The sequence below is a fragment of the Rhinolophus hipposideros genome (assembly GCF_964194185.1).
Source record: "Rhinolophus hipposideros genome assembly, chromosome: 17".
Lineage (NCBI taxonomy): Eukaryota > Metazoa > Chordata > Mammalia > Chiroptera > Rhinolophidae > Rhinolophus > Rhinolophus hipposideros.
The window spans coordinates 40,967,453-40,985,438 of record NC_138063.1 but is presented as its reverse complement, the minus strand read 5'-3'; the positions used below and the strand labels follow the sequence as shown (position 1 = coordinate 40,985,438).

At 47.9% G+C, this 17,986-nt stretch overlaps 1 protein-coding gene across 2 annotated transcripts in view; it reads left to right on the top strand.

The window, feature by feature from the left end:
* The window catches only part of CABLES1 (Cdk5 and Abl enzyme substrate 1), a 107,700-nt gene extending 91,653 nt beyond the window's left edge, over nucleotides 1–16,047 (top strand). For both annotated transcript variants that reach the window (XM_081078769.1, XM_081078768.1), the window contains 3 exons: nucleotides 10,461–10,567; nucleotides 11,723–11,930; nucleotides 14,630–16,047. In XM_081078769.1, coding sequence (XP_080934895.1) covers nucleotides 10,461–10,567; nucleotides 11,723–11,930; nucleotides 14,630–14,770 — 456 coding nt within the window. In that variant the 3' untranslated portion in view covers nucleotides 14,771–16,047. The remainder of the gene's footprint in view (nucleotides 1–10,460; nucleotides 10,568–11,722; nucleotides 11,931–14,629) is intronic.
* Nucleotides 16,048–17,986: the final 1,939 nt, after the last annotated feature.

The following is a 17,986-nucleotide window of genomic DNA, read 5'->3' as shown; positions in this document are numbered from 1 at the left end:
CGTCCAGTGATTTGGGTGCCCAATACTTGTGGAATTTCAGGATCTGAGATGTTCGTGTGGCCTCTGCAGAATCCATCAACCTTGAAAGTGATGAGCTAGTCCTTTCACCCCATCAAATCCTGCTGCAGCCATTATTCTTTCTTTTCATATTAAGGTACAATTTGCATACAATCAAATGCACCCATTTTATGAGTACAGTTCATGAACTTTGGAACCTCCACTCTGATGGAGATCCAGAACATTTCTATCCCCTTAGAAAGTTCCCTCTTGCCCACCGTCCCCTCGGCCTTTCACTCCCTCCCCGCAAAAGCAACTGCTGTTCTGACTTCTGTCACCACAGATTAGTTTTGCTTATTGTAGAATTTCATATAAATGGAGTCATCTATTGTGTACTCTATTTTTTATTTGGCCTGTCTTCTTCCACACAACTTAATATCTGTGAGATTCACTTCTGTTGCGTGTATCAGTAAATTGTTTTTAATTGCTAAGTAGGGTTTTATTGTATAGATATACCATAGTTTATTTATCCGTTGTCCTGTTGGTGGACATATGGATGTTTCCAGTGTAGGGACGTGATGAATATTGCTTCTGCAAACGTACCTGTATAAGGCTTTTTGTGGACATACACTTTCACTTCTCGTAGGCAAATACCGAGAATCAGGCTTTCCAAGTCAGTGTGTAGGTGATGTTAGCCATCCCAGATATAGTTGGATGTATATTTTCATTCCTGTTTGTTCTAGCATAAGATAAAAAGGCCACTCATTGCCACAGTTGGGATATGCTTTAAAGGGGGAGGGTTCCAGAGAAGAACATTTCCCTGAGGCTCAGAAAGAAGCCTACTATTTATAAAGTTTAAGTGGTACCCCTTTTAAATTGGCCTTGCGTTCATCGTATTTTTCAATCATATGCAATCGTATTTTTTAACTGATCCATGCAGATCATTCCCACTGTTAGCCACTGTGATAGGGCAAAAGTGAAATTTTGAACAACAACAAAATTGCCAGGGCAGGTGTGGAACCTGAATTGCAGTCGCCCCTGTCACTTTGGCCTTCGAGTTTCTAGGAGGTGACCACAGAACATGAAGGCTGTGGAGCCGCCTGGCTGCTTGCAGGTTCTTGTCGGGCCTTCGCTAATGCTGGTGTTTCTCATTGCGGCGAGGGAGAGCGGGAGCCGAGTCAGAACCGGACATTGCCTGCTTTGTCGCCTGCCTGGCGTGTAATCCAGGTTTCACGAGAGGGTGGTTAGTGATCATTCGAGCCTGGCAGCTGAAGTTGGTAGTGGGTTTTCCACCCCCTTTATACGTGTGAAGCGCAATTAAGAAGAGAAGGTAAGTGAAAGAGCTGACTGAGATAATGTCAACAAAATTAGTGTTATTTGGATGGAGTTCTGGATCCTTTTCCTTTCTTCAGGAAGAAATCCTTCTTGAATTCTTTTGACAAAAAGAAAACCGACTAGCATCCTTTTTGATATGTATAGCATATAAATCTCAAAAGGACCCGTCCTGGACTGATCTCTGTGACCGGGTGCCGATTCTGTTATGTCATATTGCAATCTAAGTACTCATAGGAAAACCCCTCCTTCCACCCACATCTCCCCAGTGTTGTGTGGGGAGATATCTTAAAACTTCATTTTTCGGTACCGTGTGAGATGCTGAGTGGTGGGAAATAGAAGACTCAAAGCAAGGAAGACCAGTTCAGCCTTCCGTGTGCTGGGCGATTGACTGTGCTTTCGCCCACCACACCTTCATTTCCATTGAAAGCTGTCTTAATGACCTAGGCACTTCCTTACCTATCGGCAAGGTGCATTTATTGAGAAGCTACAGAGCAGCTTGAGCCCTGCGGGCCCTCCGTGGCAAGGCTCCTTCCAGGCTCTCAGGTTTCAAAGTGCGTGAAGTTTATTCAGTTCAGGAGACCCTCTTTAAGAAAAGTCATCAATGTTACACAAACACCATGAGGAGGCCCCTCCTGAGACTTGAAAGGGTTCTGGAGCTCCCCCAGCTCCAGGGAAAATCTGCCAGACACCGGCCCAGGAGCTGAGCAGCAGGATCTTTGAGGCCTGACAGTTTTTGGTATAAGTGTTAAAAATTAAATGCCGTATCAAATTATGCTGGGGTTTTTTTCTGTTTTGGGTTTGTGTATGTGTGTGACAGCTATATTGGATATAATTCACATATCATATAATTCACCTCTTTAAAGTGTGCAGCTGAGCAGATTATTAGTATATTCACAAAGTTGTGCCCCCATCACCAGAGTCACTTTCAGGACATTTTCATCATCCCCCAAAGAAGTTCCTACCCCTAGACCCCCACCCCCTAAGCAGCCACTTATCTTTTAGGTTGGTGCAAAAGTAACTGTGGATTAAAGGGTTAAAAATAATCAAAAAAATAAATATAAATAAAAATAATTGCGGCAAAAACCGCAATTAATTTTGCACCAACCTAATACTTTCTGTCTCTATAGACTTGCCTGTTCTGGATTTTTTTTAAATCTTCTTTTCCTTATAAAAATAATACAAAATGAAATATTAGCTTTACATTTTACCCAAGATGTTGCAGCACCTGTTTCCTTTCTGTGTATTTGTCTCAGATTTTTGATAAGCGTTTTTGTGATTTTTAACGTGCCCTCCATATACATAGTTTATCAGCTCATACTCTGAGCCCACCATTTAAGAACATGCATTTAAAAGTGCATCCTAATACTATCTGGGTGTGTGTGAACACAGGGCCACATATACATTAAGTGTCATCTCAAGTGGGTGGAGTCACTACAGTAGTTTCTGTAGTCCCAGATATATATTTGACAAATATCTGAAACTGGATGTGCTTTGCACTAGCTGGTAAATCCACGTGGTTGTGTAAACCGGAAGCACGGGCAACTTTTCCTATGTTTCCTTGATTTGCAAACTATTTTATTTCAGAGAGGGAAACTGAAAGGCAGCTGCCCTAAAGAGAGGGAAGGGAGAATAAATCCAGGATTATGTATTTGGAATCTAATGGGTAGAAATAACAACAAATGCAGCCCAAGTCTGCCTAGGCTGACCGCCCTTTCCCATATTTTCCTTGTGATTTACTATCCTCTTAGGGAAAGGATTAAATGCATAAAACAGCCAAAATACCCAGCTGTTCGTGGTTAGATAGATTTAGTTGAGGGCTGCTGCTCTGTTTAATTACCTTAGCAAGCGTGTAACATCTGCTTTCCCATTGCCCAGCTGAGCTTGGAGCACCGATCAATGTCGGGCAAGTGCAAGAGAAGCAGGTTAATTAGCCCTGGTTGTGCAGTTGGCTCTTGGTGCTAGAAGAAGCTGCAGATATCACTGCCTTATCTCCCTCCTTCCTTCCACAGACAAAAAAATTGAGGCGGGAGGCTACATGCCTGTCCCTGGGCTCCCTGCTGGCTCCTGGGGCTGGAACCTGGCTCCTTTGGAATATTCCTGCCCCTAGGGGTCCCTCTGACCCAGAGGGGAACAGTAGCAGAGTCTACAGCAAGCTAACACCTGTTGAGAGCTGCTCATAAGAACTCCCAGGGAGATGTGGAGGGCTGGAGAATGGGGGCACATACCAGGCCCCACGGTGGAAAAGCACCTTTTATGTTGTTTCTGTTGGAATCAGATCAACAACCTGTCAGCTCTGAGCCCCCCATTATTTTCCAGTGTTGCTATTAGGGCATGTCCCCCCCACCTCTACCCCTCCACACACACACACACACCCCTGCTGTCTCAGTTCTCTCCTTGCTGGCCCCCATCACTTCCGTTGCACCCCCACCCCAGCTTGAGAGACCTTCATTTTATGGCATCAAGATTGTTGCCGTGGGCTGGGCTGGGCCCCAGTTCAGTTCCATGGAGGCCCCTTCCCGTCTCTCATGATGAGTCAAACCTTTATTTGTTTTTTAAAAGGCAAAGGCTGTCTCAGTGTCTCCGTATTAGATGTGGTAGACAGTTGTGGTCTTACCATCTTTTCCTGTTATCTCAGAAGGGATTCGTGGCCCTTCCTTTCCTAACTCTGCCTCCTGTCTCTGGCAGGCAGGGTGGCAGGGCTCCTTTCTGAATTGCATCTCTCTGGACAAGTCTGCGTTTTGGTGGTCTCCTCCTTTCAGCTGGCCTTCTCCCCTTCCCCTTTATGCAGCTTGTGCACACACAGCTCCTCCGCAGCCCGGCAGCTGTGAGAACGTGCATTTAAGTGACCTGTCACCTCACGCACAGAATGGCCCCCCTCTGCGAAAACACAGGCGGGACTGTCGCTGCCCATCCATCACACAGCCTAGCCCAGCTGTCGGCCACTGCTGGGGCCACAGAGAGCCCTGAATCGGGCAAATCCCATGGCCTGGAATTACGTGGCATTGGAAACAAGTGGTCACTTGGTCTGTCCAAGACCAGGAAGGAACCCCAGCTGTCTGTTAGCACTTTGATTCATAGTAACATGTATGCACTAGCAAAATCAGGACACTGTGAGTCTTTATTAACTGTACAATTAGACTGAGAGGGGAGCCAGAACAAAGCAGTGGCCTCACTTTTAATTCATCTCTCTCAAGCCAGGATGAATGAATGGCTGGAGGCCCATGGTAATCCCACCCCTGCAGCTCAGCCTCCCATCACTGGAAAGAGGATGACTGTCTCTTAGGGTGGTGGGGAGGTCCAGCCTCTAAAGGGTGTCACAAGGCTCCCCCAAGACAGATAAGACCATGTAGCAGAATCCTGGCTGCTAACTCCAGAAAGTGTTTCTTAGAGAGAACTGGAGCTGAGGCCAGCAAGGATTGTCATCCCCTCTGGAATTTGCTTGAAGGAGGGGTGGCCTGGGCTCAAGGTGATTCTTCCAATACCCAGAGTCTGGCCCATGTGGGGCTAGTGAGGAGCAGTGGGCTCCAGGTACAGCATGTGTGCTAGACCCTGTCTGAGAGCAGATTGTCACTTTGGGGACCATCCACTGAGCTGCCCTGATTGTACTTATGCAGCCGAGTATAGCAGGACCAGGAGCAGCTCCATAGACCTGGTGCCTTGTAGTCATCAACATAAAGTGGATGGTGGAGAAGCCAGATGAAGAAACTGAGGCACAAAGAGCTTAAGCAGTTTACACTAGGCTGTCCAGCTACTGAGTGGAAGAGCTGGGATTTTAAAGCTGAGAATCTGGTTCCAGAGTCTGGGATCTTCCCCACAGAGCTGCAGCTCAGAGAAGTGAGATGAAAGCCAGACTGAAGAGAGCTGTCTCAGCAAGCAAAGGGGGTAGGGAAAGAAAAAACGTGGAAAGTGTACCCTCAAACTAAGGCCAAGGCCAAAACCTGGTGCCGGAGACAGATCTGGGCCGGTCAGAGTACAACGGGGCCACATAGCAGCACTATTACACACAGACACCATTTCTAGGGCTTGAATTGAGTCCCCCCAAAAGATGGGTTGAGGTCCTAACCCCCAGTACCTCACAATGTGACCTTATTTGGAAATAAAGTGTTTGCAGATACAAATTAGTTAAGATGAAGTCATACTGAAGTAGGGTGGGCCCTAATTCAACATGACTGGTGTAAGAAGACAGAGACACAGAGAGAAGATGGCCATGTGAGCAGACACAGGGAGAAAGTCACATGAAGGCCGAGGCCGAGATTGGAATGACGCAGCTGTAAGCCAAGGAATGCCTGCGATTGTCAGAAGCTAGGAAAAAGAAAGGAAGTTTCTGTGTAGAGTTTCAGTGAGCGTGGCTCTGCTCACACCTTGATCTCAGACTTCTAGTCTCCAGAACTGTGAGACAATCAATTGTTGTTGTTGAGGACACACAGTCTGTGGTACTTTGTTACAGCAGCCACAGGAAACCAATACAACACTTTCACATTCTCCACCAGCCTAAGGTGCTCAGACTGACATCCACGATTTCCCACCATCCTCCTCCATCTTGAGTCTCGGAGGCATTTCATTGCTCCAACAGCCAATCTTTCTCACCCCCAAATAGATGTAAGCAAACAGACTAGAATGCTTTGGGTACCTGCCTCAGGTATGGGCAGCAGCAAGCCTCCAGGAGTCAGCATTCTCAGTCTTTTTTCCCAGATGCCCTTGGATTTCCCAAAGCAGCCTCTGTGGGAATGCTGGGCCCAGCTGGCCTGTGTCTGTCCTGCCCTGACAGGCCCCCTTCCTCTGCCACACACCCCTGGAGGCTGGGAGGCCACGTGGAGGTCCAGAAATGGGGGGCCTTGACAGAATGATGGAGGTTTGCAGATCACCTCTCCCCCAAAATGTACTGTACCTAGTTTAGAAAAGACTCAGAGAAGCCCAGGTGATGGCCACATAGGTGAGTAAGGGGAGGATGAGGCTGTCAGCGAGCCTTCTGCTCAGTGCTGGGAGTAATTGCAGGACATGGCCCTGTGGCTGGAAACTCCACACAGAAAGGAACACAGAACACAGCTTCTGTACCTCTGGGCGGCAGAGCCAGGATTCAGAAGAATTCTGTCACCTAGAAGATAAACTGAAGGGCTTGGCTGTCTGTGCGGCTGCCATGTGTCGCCCAGCTGAGCACTGGGCAGTGGGCAAGGGTCTCATGGCATCAGCTCACTGGCCCTCTCTGTCCCCCTCTCTTGGGTCCAGTCTGGAAGTAAATATACATGTGCACTCATCTGTCTGTCAGGAGAAGTAGACTGCAGCTCTGTGTCCCAAAGAGCCAGGGTGAGGCTACTTGTATAAAGGAGTCTGTCCTGCAAGGCTGGGCTGAGCCTGAGCCCTCCTTGCCCCAGCTCTAGAGCTGCAGGCTGAGCTGGGTTGTTGGTACTCACGGAGTCAATTGAAAGCAAGCACTGGTCAGGAAGTGGCATGTGAGGGCCCCAAAGACTTGGTGCCCCTGCAAACTTACGATTGGTGCCTTTAGGGAAATGAGAATCTCTGTCCTTACCCCATGTCTCCCCAGCGAGGTGTAATTATGATAGTGATAAATGCCATCAGGGAAAGAAGGCAGTGTGTGCGTCAGTCATAGTGCTGCAATCCTCTTGAGCTAGTTTAAGAAGAAAGGCATTTATTACTAAAATAGCTCATAGAATCACTGGGGAGGTTGAAGAAACAGCCTAAATTGGGATTTCAGGAATGATCCCACAGCCACAAAGCAGAGCCAGGCCACTGGGACGCCGAATGGGTCACCAGCTCTGTACGTGGCAGTGCTGCCGCCCCCACGGTCAGGAAGCTGCCCCCGCTGTGGTTTACACCTGCACAATGGACACTCAGGACTCTAGGACCCCCCTGACACGACACCTCTTGGCAGCAGAAACAACAGAAAAGCAGCCTCTGTTTCAATTCTGCATTCTCACGCTGGTACATTGGCTAGGAAGAACTGGAATGGTATTAGAATCGTAGCTGCAAAGGAGTCGGGAGGTACAGAAGGTGCCCCAGAAGGGGGTCGGATATCCAAACCATAGTGTATAATGAAGCGGAGTCACCGGGAAAGCCCCCTAACCACAGCGTAGGTTTAGGGAAGATGATCCTGCCAAAGTGTCATTACAAGTCACACCAGGGATGGGTGTAGCCAGGCAAGGAGGATATGATTTGCATAAAAATCACCTGGGCAACATCACCGTGCAGATAGCAGGGCCCCACCTCAGACACTGACTCAGTGAGACTGGAGCTGAGCCCAATTTGCTACAGTCTTCCCCTGTGATGCTCTCGGTAAAATTTGCCAGTATCCTTTAGGTACATTCTGTTCTGTTTGATCTTGAAAGATAAACCTATGAAACAACCCTGTCAGGGATTCCTACCTCATGCAGAGAAGAGAAGGTGAGGCTCAGGGAGGTTAAGCCTCTTTCTCCGAGTTGCCCAACTTGCTGGAGGTAGAGCCGCTGACCACCATCCAAACCTACTCTTGCTGGCTCCTTTCGGTCTAATTAAGAACAGAAAAGCAAGAAAGCAGTAGGTGTGAGCGGGGAGACCCGAATCCCAGCATTGGTCTTGCCTCAGCCTGCGGGGCTCTAGGATAAGCCTCTTCACCTTTCTGACCCTCTGTTTCCTCATCTGTAAGATGAGGTGGCTGGAATGCATTTGCAAACTTTTTTGGCAGTGGGAGCCTCCTTTTAAGAAAAGTGTTGCATGTAACTACATATAAAACAGAAAAAAGCAGAGCTGCTGTGGTTGCTTCAGGGAGGATGCAGACCCACCCCCCATCTCCCAGGATGTCCTTGGTGGGGTTCACAGGGCTTTGGACCCCAACCAAGGCCAGTGACTCTTTGCCTGAACCTGCTCGCATCATTGCAGACCTCGTGACTTTCATCCACGGAGGAAGAGCAGGAGGGTCTGTCCCTGGTAGTCCAGGGTGCCTGGATGTGGGGGGAATGGGAGAAAGGGGGAGGGGTGCTGAGTATTTAGGAAACAGAAGAATGGGGTAATTGGCCAATGGGCCCAGCTTAGGTAAGCTTGTTAGATGTGTATATTCTGCTGCCCGTTTCCTAATGAAAAATCACATCCTGTTCACCCAACAAAGATATTTGCTTGAGATGAAATAGAGCAGTTTTGAAAAGTAGGAAGGGAGATAAGCCCATCTTGGAGGACGGTGGAGGTGTCCACTCTGCTGGACCTTGGCAGTAAGTGGCCTCTATAAAATACCGTGTACCCTCCTCCACTCCTGGCACTCACACGCATGTGCTTGCATGCACGTGTCTGCATGCGGGTACCAAACAGTTGCGTTTCCACTTCCCTGCTCCTTGCCAGCACGTCACAGGCACACATGACAACTACCAGAATGGGCATGTCCCGGGCCAGCTGAGGGAGTGCCTTCCTGGGAGGGCCAGAAAGAGCACAGCTCTGAGGAAGAAGTGGAGGCATCGCACCCACTGCGTCCGCTTCCACCCAGAATTTGAGAAAACTCTGAACAACTGTGGTGGGATTGCTTGAGTTAATTGATATTGCTGCATTTGCCTTTATTCACCAGAAAAGCAAAGAAAGTGCTGTTAAGGTCAGTGTGAATTTGGACTGTCCTTGGTTATTAACCTACACCAGAGGCATTCCATGTGCCTCTTCTAAAATCACGCGGAACCAAGTGTCTGCTGAATGGTGATGTTCACAGAAAGCCACCAGCGTTTGTTAGAGCTGTTGAGGAAACCACTGATGCATCTTTTGGAAAAGGCCAGGCACTTGCCTGAGAAGAGGCTGGCAATGGTGGCCATCCGTGGCGATGGGTGTTCTCATTAGAATTTGTAGTTTCTCTTTTCTCCGGCTTTGCCTGATGAAGGTTATTGCCTATAGCCAGCCGGAAGAGGCGTCAGTCCTCATTGCAGCCCTTTGAAAGTTACTCCTGAGGAGGAGAGATGAGATTAGCCTGATGGTACCCAGCCAGAGACTGTTTAATTCAGAGTTAATAGGGTAAGTAAGGCACAGATGAGCAGGGAAGACCAGAGGACACAGAAAAAGCTCAAAGGAGCCAACCTTTAAGGATAGAGAGAATTAGAAACAGGGAGGGAAAGAGGAAGAAACTCAAGGTCCTAGGGGGCATCAATAACAGCAAACATTGTATCCATAGGATGGAATATTGTTCAGCCTTAAAAGGGAAAGAAATCCTGACACATGCTACATGCTACAACATGGATGAACTTTGAGGACATGCTAAGTGAAATAAGCCAGTCACAAAAGGACAAAAACTATTTGATTCCATTTATATGAGGTACCTAGAATAGTGAAATTAAGAGAGCAAGAAAGTAGAATGGTGGCTGCTAGGAGGAGCCAAGGGGAGAGAATGGGGAGTTAGTGTTTAATGGGTATAGAATTTCAGTTTTGTAAGATGAAAAAGTCCTAGAGATGGACGGTGGTCCTAGAGATGGACGGTGGTCCTAGAGATGGACGGTGGTCCTAGAGATGGATGGTGGTGATGGCTGCACAACACTGAATGTACGTAATGCCACTGAACTGGACACTTAAAAATGGTTAAAATGGTAAATGTTATGTTATGTACATTTCCCCACAATTAAAACATCATAATAGCTAACACTTATTGAGCACTTGCTGTATGCCAGGCACTGCAGAGGACACTACTTCTCACGTGGTTCTTGAACTAGCCATATGAAGTAGGCACTGTGACTGTTGTCATTTTATGGATGTGGAGCCTGAGGGTCAGGGTCATTCAATCAGCCTCCCACAGCCAGACCACTAGTGATGGTCAAGTGTAGAGTGCACCCAGATCTGTGAGTCCAAATTGCAGGCCCCAAGCACGTGTGACTTACAGGCTGAAACACATGAGCTGAAAGAGGGATTCCCCTCTCTGCCAGGCACTGACCCCTGAAGGTCAAGAGGCTGGTATTCCTAAATGTCACCTGGTTCTGGTAAGAGCAGGGGTTTGGTTTCCCTCTGTCTCCAGGGGCCTTGCTCTGGCTCCTGGATGGAGCAGACCCTAACTAGTGCTCACCTGGGTTCCCCACGGCGTGGTGGTGTTGGAAGTTGTCAGCTGGCCAAACATTACACGTAATTATTACCCAGGACCCTTACTGTACGGCATGACCTTATTTCCTGATCTGTTACAGACCACAGTAATCGACTACGTGAAGCCCTCAGATCTCAAGAAGGACATGAACGAGACCTTCAAAGAGAAGTTTCCTCATATTAAGTTAACACTCAGCAAAATAAGGAGGTATGAACTTTCCCTGCAACCCCCCTCTCAGCATGCATTAAGCTCATGCTTCGTGTAATGGTTCAAGTGAAGTATGGGCACATTCAGCAAAAAGAAGCTCACGTGATGCTGGCTGCCTCGCGCCCCTGTGTGAGAGAGCCAAGGGAAGCGGGACAGAAGGCAGAGCCCTTGATGTGAGCTGACAGGATCTGGGAGGAGCTTCCTTTGGGGGGTCATTTCACACTTGCTGTAGCTCACCAGTTTACTAAGGTTTATGTTATAGAAAACTCAGAGAATAGGAAACATTCGGTTCCCTGCTTTCTCAAATGCAGACAAAACAAAAAAGAAAGGAGTTGGTATCGTAGGGTTTGAGATAACTCTTTACCCACAATCCTCTTTCCAGAAGTGACAGCCAAGCCCTATCTTTAATCAGTCAGCAAAGCAGCCTAAGCAAAATCAGGCCTGGATTTTCCCTGTAGCTGATTGGATCGACTGTGGTGACTCATGCGAGCCGACCAAACAGTCCAAAGGACTGGCCTTGCAGGGCCAGAGAGAATCTGGCTGGGGGTATCGGGGGGTGTGTGTGTGGTGTTGGGGCTACCATATACACATGTACACATGCGTCCTACTACTGACTTGATCCTGGTATGTTCTGAGCCAGAGGTAAGAAGAACTCACTTCACACCATCCACTTGCTGGGTAGCTTCCTAAGCACACTCGCTGGTCATTGTGCTCTTACTCCAGCCCTTCTTCTGCTGTAGTTAATGGACGTAACCGATATTCTGCAGAGCTGGTACCAAGTACCTAATTTATTTCTATATTCATCTCTTTGGAATGACTGTAGTTCTCCTCATAGTTTCCCTCTCTCACTTTGGACAACTCTCCTAGTTTCCAGAGACCCTCCGACAGCCACTGGGGTTCAATGTGGTCCTTTGTGGCCCATGTCGACATGGTCTACGGAACTCCACCAGCGGAGGAGTCTGGAGCCCCAGCAAGTTGAGTCTATTCCTCACTCATTATGTAACTTTCTCACTCACAGGGATTTAATTTCATTCCATGTCACCCTCCTGGGAATGAGAAAGAGGAAATGCTTTCAAGATGAGGTAGTCTTTTTCCTTTGGGGTCCCTGAAACTCCAAGTTCGACTAAGACTTCGCTCTTTCCTGTCTTTCTCTAGTCTGAAGCGAGAGATGCGGAAGCTGGCCCAGGAAGACTGTGGCTTCGAGGAGCCCACGGTGGCCATGGCCTTTGTCTACTTTGAGAAGCTTGCCCTCAAGGGAAAGCTAAACAAACAGAACCGGAAGCTTTGTGCTGGAGCCTGTGTGCTGTTAGCAGCCAAAATCGGAAGTGATCTCAAAAAGCACGAAGTCAAGCATTTAATTGATGTAAGTAGCCTGCATCCTGATGGTTGGGCTTGCACGCACCCTAGTGCAGTGTTACTCTCACAGCCACAGACACCTCTGGGGTCTTGGGGGCGATGTGACCCATAGGGCATCCATCAGACACATTGGCTCAGCACGCCTTAGCTTCTTGCAGCCTTGGTTGTCTTCTCGTTGGGGAAGGGCATGTGTTTGACTGATAGTGTATTCATAGAAAGTTTGAGGTACACTAAAGCCAACAGGTCAGGACACAATTGCCATCGAAGAGCTAGTTTGTCACTGTTCCCGAGAGGTGGGTGTCTTAGCTCATGCAGTCATAACAAAACACCATGGACTGGATGGCTTAAACAACAGACATTCATTTCTGAGAGTTCTGGAGGCTGGATGTTCAAGATTGAAGTGCCATCTACTTGGGTGTCTGGTGAGGACCCTCTTCCTGGTTTCTCACTGTGGCCTCACATGGCAGGGGGAGAGAGCACGCTTTGGTTTCTTCTTACAAGGGTGCTAACCACGTCATGAGCTCTCCACCCTCATGAGCTCCTCTAAACCTAATCACCTCCCCAAGGTCCCCTTCCTACTGCCATCACATTGGAGGAGGGTAGGATGTCAACATAATGAATTTTAGGGGGACACAAACATTCAGTCTGTAACAAGGGGCCATGCAGGGAAGTCCCAGGGTTTGTCAGGGTTCAGAGGGAGAGGGAGGGACTTTGGGCAGGAGCCTTTATTTCTGTTGTGGGCCAGGCAGGGTGAGCAGGCGTAGGACTGGCTAGTGGGCTCTGGGACACAGAGGCTGTCCCTGGGTGTCTGGCACGTGGCCCTGGGTGATCAGGGGCAGGGGGCTAGTTGCCCGGAGGATGAGAGCCAATAGAGTGGTTGGGGTGTGTGCTCGGCATTGGTGGTTTTTCATTTGAAAATGCACTCTCTGGGCTCTCTAGGAATTGGCTAACCCTGGGAGGGACAGCCCCTCTAGGGTCAGCAAGGTTCCAAGATGTCCAAGCATCAGAATACGGAAAACAAAAGACATGGTTAATACAATGCCCCGTATGTCTAGCTGTGCAGCTGTCTTCAGCGGCAAAGGAGAAAAAGCAGAAAGGGAGCTAATGTAGGTACTCTCCACATAAACAAGTAGTATTTTTTCTTTCTAATTTACCATTTTAATTCTTTTTAGGTGTACAGTTTAGTGGTATTAAGTACATTCATATTGTTTTGCACCACTACCATCCGTCTCTAGCACTCTTTCGTCTTGCAAAACTGACGCTCTGTACCCATTAAACAACGACCCGCCCCACTCCCCTTCCCCCAGCCCCTGGCAACCACCATTCCACTTTCTGTCTCTGTGATTCTGACTATTCTAGGTCCCTCATATAAGTGGACTCATACCGCATTGGTCCTTTTGTATCTGCCTTATTTCTCTTAGCCTAATGTCATCATGGTTCGTCCGTGTTGTAGCATTATCAGAATTCCCTTCCTTTTTAAAGCTGAATAATATTTCAGTGTATGTATATACCACACTTCGTTTATCCATGCATCCACCAATGGAAGAAAGTATGCTTTAGGTCAGTGCTTTACTGAGTGTAAGCAATGGCACAAAATCACCTGACTTGGAGATGATGATACCAAATCTGAGCTGAGATTCAATAGGTTTACATAGATATTTGCTGATCTAATGAATCGTTAGAAGCAACAAATATTAATGAAATTATAAGTGATTATGCATGCTTAATCATAGTCGAATAAAATACCACCCAGCAAAAGCTGATCGTGTTAAGGTAAAATAATGGTAAATAATGGTTTAACAAGCCATTGCAGTAGCAAGTAGCCTAACACAAGATCCCATCCCAGTTATAAACTGAATGCAGCAGCCAACTACTCTGTTGATGAGATTTTATTATTTTTTATTATTATTATTATTATTATTATTATTATTATTATTAAGCCAGCAGTTGAGTTGAAGCCAAAATAGAATGAGGCCTTCGCTACCTACATGCAGCCTGATTGTTCCTCCGTCATTTCTACCCCAGCAGCCCATACAGCTGGGAGGAGGGAGAGACAGTGCAGGAGGGGAGCCCCTGGGTGCAGAGCCATATGCTGGGCACTCAGCCTGTTCAATGCACATGAGTTGTGTGATGTTCTAAACGTGAGGCGACCTCACCAGGGTCCCTGTGCATAAAATAAAAAGAGCCAGCTATGTCCACTATAATCAGCTCATGCAATTCTAATCTTTCCATGAGATTGTTACTGTTGCCAATGATTTGCTCTGTTTTCAGTCTTACGTCTAAGTCTGAATAACCTAGTGGTAGCGGTCAAGTTTGAGTCCCAATTAAGTTTGAATCTCAGTGTTGCCATTTACTGCCCATATCATTGTGGACAAATTACTTAACTGCGTGAGCCTGTTTTCTCACCTGTAAAATGGAGATAAATGTAGCATCAACCTTGCAAGATATCGAGAAATTAAGTGAAGTCGTGGGATGTATGTGAGGCTTCCGCAAACTGGATCCTCAGGAAGGTTCAATTTCTTCGCCACCAGGACTGAGAGCAGGAAACACAGCTAATGCCTTCCTTTCTTCCCCCGCAGTTTTGCCCACAGTGGGCTTCTCTGTAAACACTCACTGGCTGATGGATAGAGAGGTTGCACATGGAGAAAGCCTAGGATTTTGCTTTTGGAGCTAAAATGCTTTTGGTTTCCTTTAATTCTGTTGCAGAAACTGGAAGAGAAGTTCCGGCTGAATAGACGAGAACTGATTGCCTTTGAATTCCCGGTGTTAGTGGCCTTGGAATTTGCCCTTCATTTGCCAGAGCACGAAGTCATGCCCCATTACAGACGCCTGATCCAGAGCTCCTAGCACAGGCCCCCGAGGCGGGCCAGGGACCATTTCTTCTGAGCCCGGTGGAGCCGCGCTTACTACTGGAAATGCAAAAATGGAATTCAACATAACGACATTTTTTTCCTCTCAGCATGTTTTTGTGTAGAAGCAGCTGGAAACTTTTCAGGGACTCTTCAGTCTGGCTAGCCGAGATGAGCTGTGAGCTGTTTACTACTCAGCGAGGGAAGGGAGACCTGTGCAGAAGACAGCAGACACCCTTCCAGCGCTCCACTCGCAAGAGTGATTAGCTGTCTCCCCAGTCTTCCTCCCGGGCACACACAAACCTTGCAAGCGTGGTCCAGGGCCTTCTCTCCAAACCTGCTCTAACTCAGACTGTGACGTTCCAGAGTGGAGAGGGGAAGAGAATTTGCAGAAGTTGGGGGAAAGTTTTTAAAAGATACCTTCCCTGTGTCAAAAGACCGTGCCAATCTATTTTTGTATCAGCTGTTGAAGTGCACTTTCTCCTGGGGCGGGTGCGTGAGTGTGACAGTGTGTGTGTCAGAGATATCTCATCAGCCCGCAACCCCCAAAACCAGCCCCACCCTCTGTAGAGTAGACCTCAGCCTGGGGTCATGAGCCAGGCTGACCTTCAGCAACTCTTTCTAGATAATCTCTGGATAACAATCACTCCCTCTGTACCAGATTGTCTGACATCCGCTGCCCTTAGAAAATGACATTGTTTCTGTTACTGCTCCTACCACCCATGGGACAAAGAAGGCAAGTACTTGGTGTCGGATTGGTCTCGTGGTAAGGCGTGGACTGTGGCACTCCGTACCTGTCTGCCGTCACACCGTGTGCATATATTTAACCTTCGCACTTTTCCCACTGTGGAGACCTCTGGGGTTACGCTCCTTGGTGTGTATGTATTCCTGTGCTCTATGTTAGAGTGCATAATAAGCACATTTATTGTGCTATGTATATATGTATAGATAAAGCATTTTATAAAAATCCAGACTAGGGGTAAGACACATGATTGATATTTTGAGGCTTTCTACAGCGGAGACGAACTGCATCTTGAGCTGAGGTTGTGTCCGTTGATAGAGGCAGCAACGCTCATCCCCACCACGTACCCAGGGCCGTGAGTGCAGAAGTTTAATTGTGACTTGACTGACTCGCTGGGACAACTTGTACCGAGGCACATGACCACGCCATCACCTCATAGCTGCAAAGACAAGTGCCCACTGGGGTTCACCTGACTGAAGAAAGCCTGTGGCTGTGTACAAAGAGAATTAAAATATTTTATTGTTTTTATATACATGTATGTGTATGTTTAGACACATGGAACCCCTGCCCTGCATTACTGATTCACCTGCCACCATCCCCACTTCAGTTTTCACGCACAGGTTCGGAGCTTCTCTCAGCACCCCAGAGAAAGAGCGACAGGAGAACTGAACATACACAGCTTTAGGTAGCAGAACTTGAAGAATCTGACAGTCATGCAGGATGGAGAAATTCAAGGAGCCTCTGGGGAAAGAGCAAACAGGATACTTACTTTCTCCAGTTTATAGATGTAGCCGAGTTTAGTGCTAAATATTTTGCTACAAATTTCCTTAGTTGGATTCAGTTTAAGACAGTGATTTTGTTGGGGGCTATGATGAATGTTATCTCTTTGGTTAGATCAACTAATATTTAAGGGGCACCTACTGTTTAGGAGGCAACTTTGGGAAGGAAGCCCAAAACACTCACAGCATCTCCATTACCTTAAATACAATATGTCCTTGACCTTCCTTCCTCTCCTAGTGTCTGTCACTTGCAGCTCCGATTGAGCCACCCCGGTTCTCAGCTCACTCAGCTCCCTGGTGAGTGCCTGGTGGGTGGAAAGCCTTTCTGAGAAGCAGGAGCCACTAACATCTAGAAATTGCCTGTACAGCTCCCCATCCATCATCTGCCTCGAGTCTCCTGCCAAGCTCGGGGACATCCAATGATGACACATGCCACTAGGACAGGCATGGGAGGACAGCCAGCATCCTTCCTGTGTCTTAAAACCAAGGGAATGTTCTTGAATGGGGGACGATTTATTTGGTTTTATAATATATGAGATGGACTTAAGTTATTGGTCTATTTTGTTTTTAAAGACCAATCTTAAATTTTAAATTATTTTGGCCTGTGGATTTGTTGAGTAGGGAATTTTATTGGTTTTAATTGGGGGGAGGGGTGCTGAGGATGAAAGATTTTTGTCGAGGTTTCCTTTTGGTTGTTCATAACATGAGCTTTCTGAAGGGCAAGAAGGCTGAGATGGGGGAGAGGGTGGGGTGAAGCTCACTGCCGGAGCCCCTCAGTAATGTGCATCTCAGTTCCCTTGCCTTAGGCTTGGCAAGAACTCGAGGTAGCCTGCACTTGTGTGGAGAGAAGGAGGCCACTCAGCAGACTGTTCTAGAAGATTCCGAGGCTCTGCCCTTCCACCCTCCACCACAGGGTGCAGGTTCAGGCCCCTTAGAAGTCTCACTCCCTCCTCAGGCCTGCCTCTCCCCATGCACAAATGTCTGTGGGGAAACCCTGCCCAGCCACATGTTCCTTGGGACAGTACTAACCACTCTGCTTGACTTGGTTTCCCCAGAGTGGTCTGGGGTACCCTGGGCTCCGCTCCTGTAGTCAGCCTTGACTATTAAGGCAGGTAAGAGCTAGGAACAAACCAAGCAAGCAGGCTGGTGCAGCCACCCTGGGGAGGATGCAGGCAGCTGCTGCCCTTTCCAGGAGCAGTGGGCCCGCTGTGTGACCTGCCTGGAAAGGGTCTGGTCCCTCATCCCACAGAATACCTGCCCTTGGGGTCGGAGCTTGTACCAGCCCAGGGACAGTAGAAGCCACTGCTTTCCCTCCTTTCCCCCAGTCAAACTATATTAAAGCAGAAAATCCACACCAAATGCAAAGCTGTTCCTTTTCTTGGTTTTTGTTGTCCTATTCCAGCAGGCCCATTTTGGGGCAGTCCCTTACTCCAAATAAATTACTCCGTACCACAGCCACTGCCTTGCTGATGTGGGAGCAGGGGACATTGGAGGCCCCTTCGCCTCCTCCTTGTTACTCTGTTCTGTCCCCTTCCCTCCCCAAACAGCAAATAAAACTGTTCACTGCCCCTGCTGCTAAATTCTCTCTCTCTCAGACATTTCCGGTTCAGTGTCTTAACAGCCAGCCCTCTCCCTCCACCTCCATAATGCATTAGGACCTGTGGTCTTCTCACCCTCCATAGCCTGCATGCTG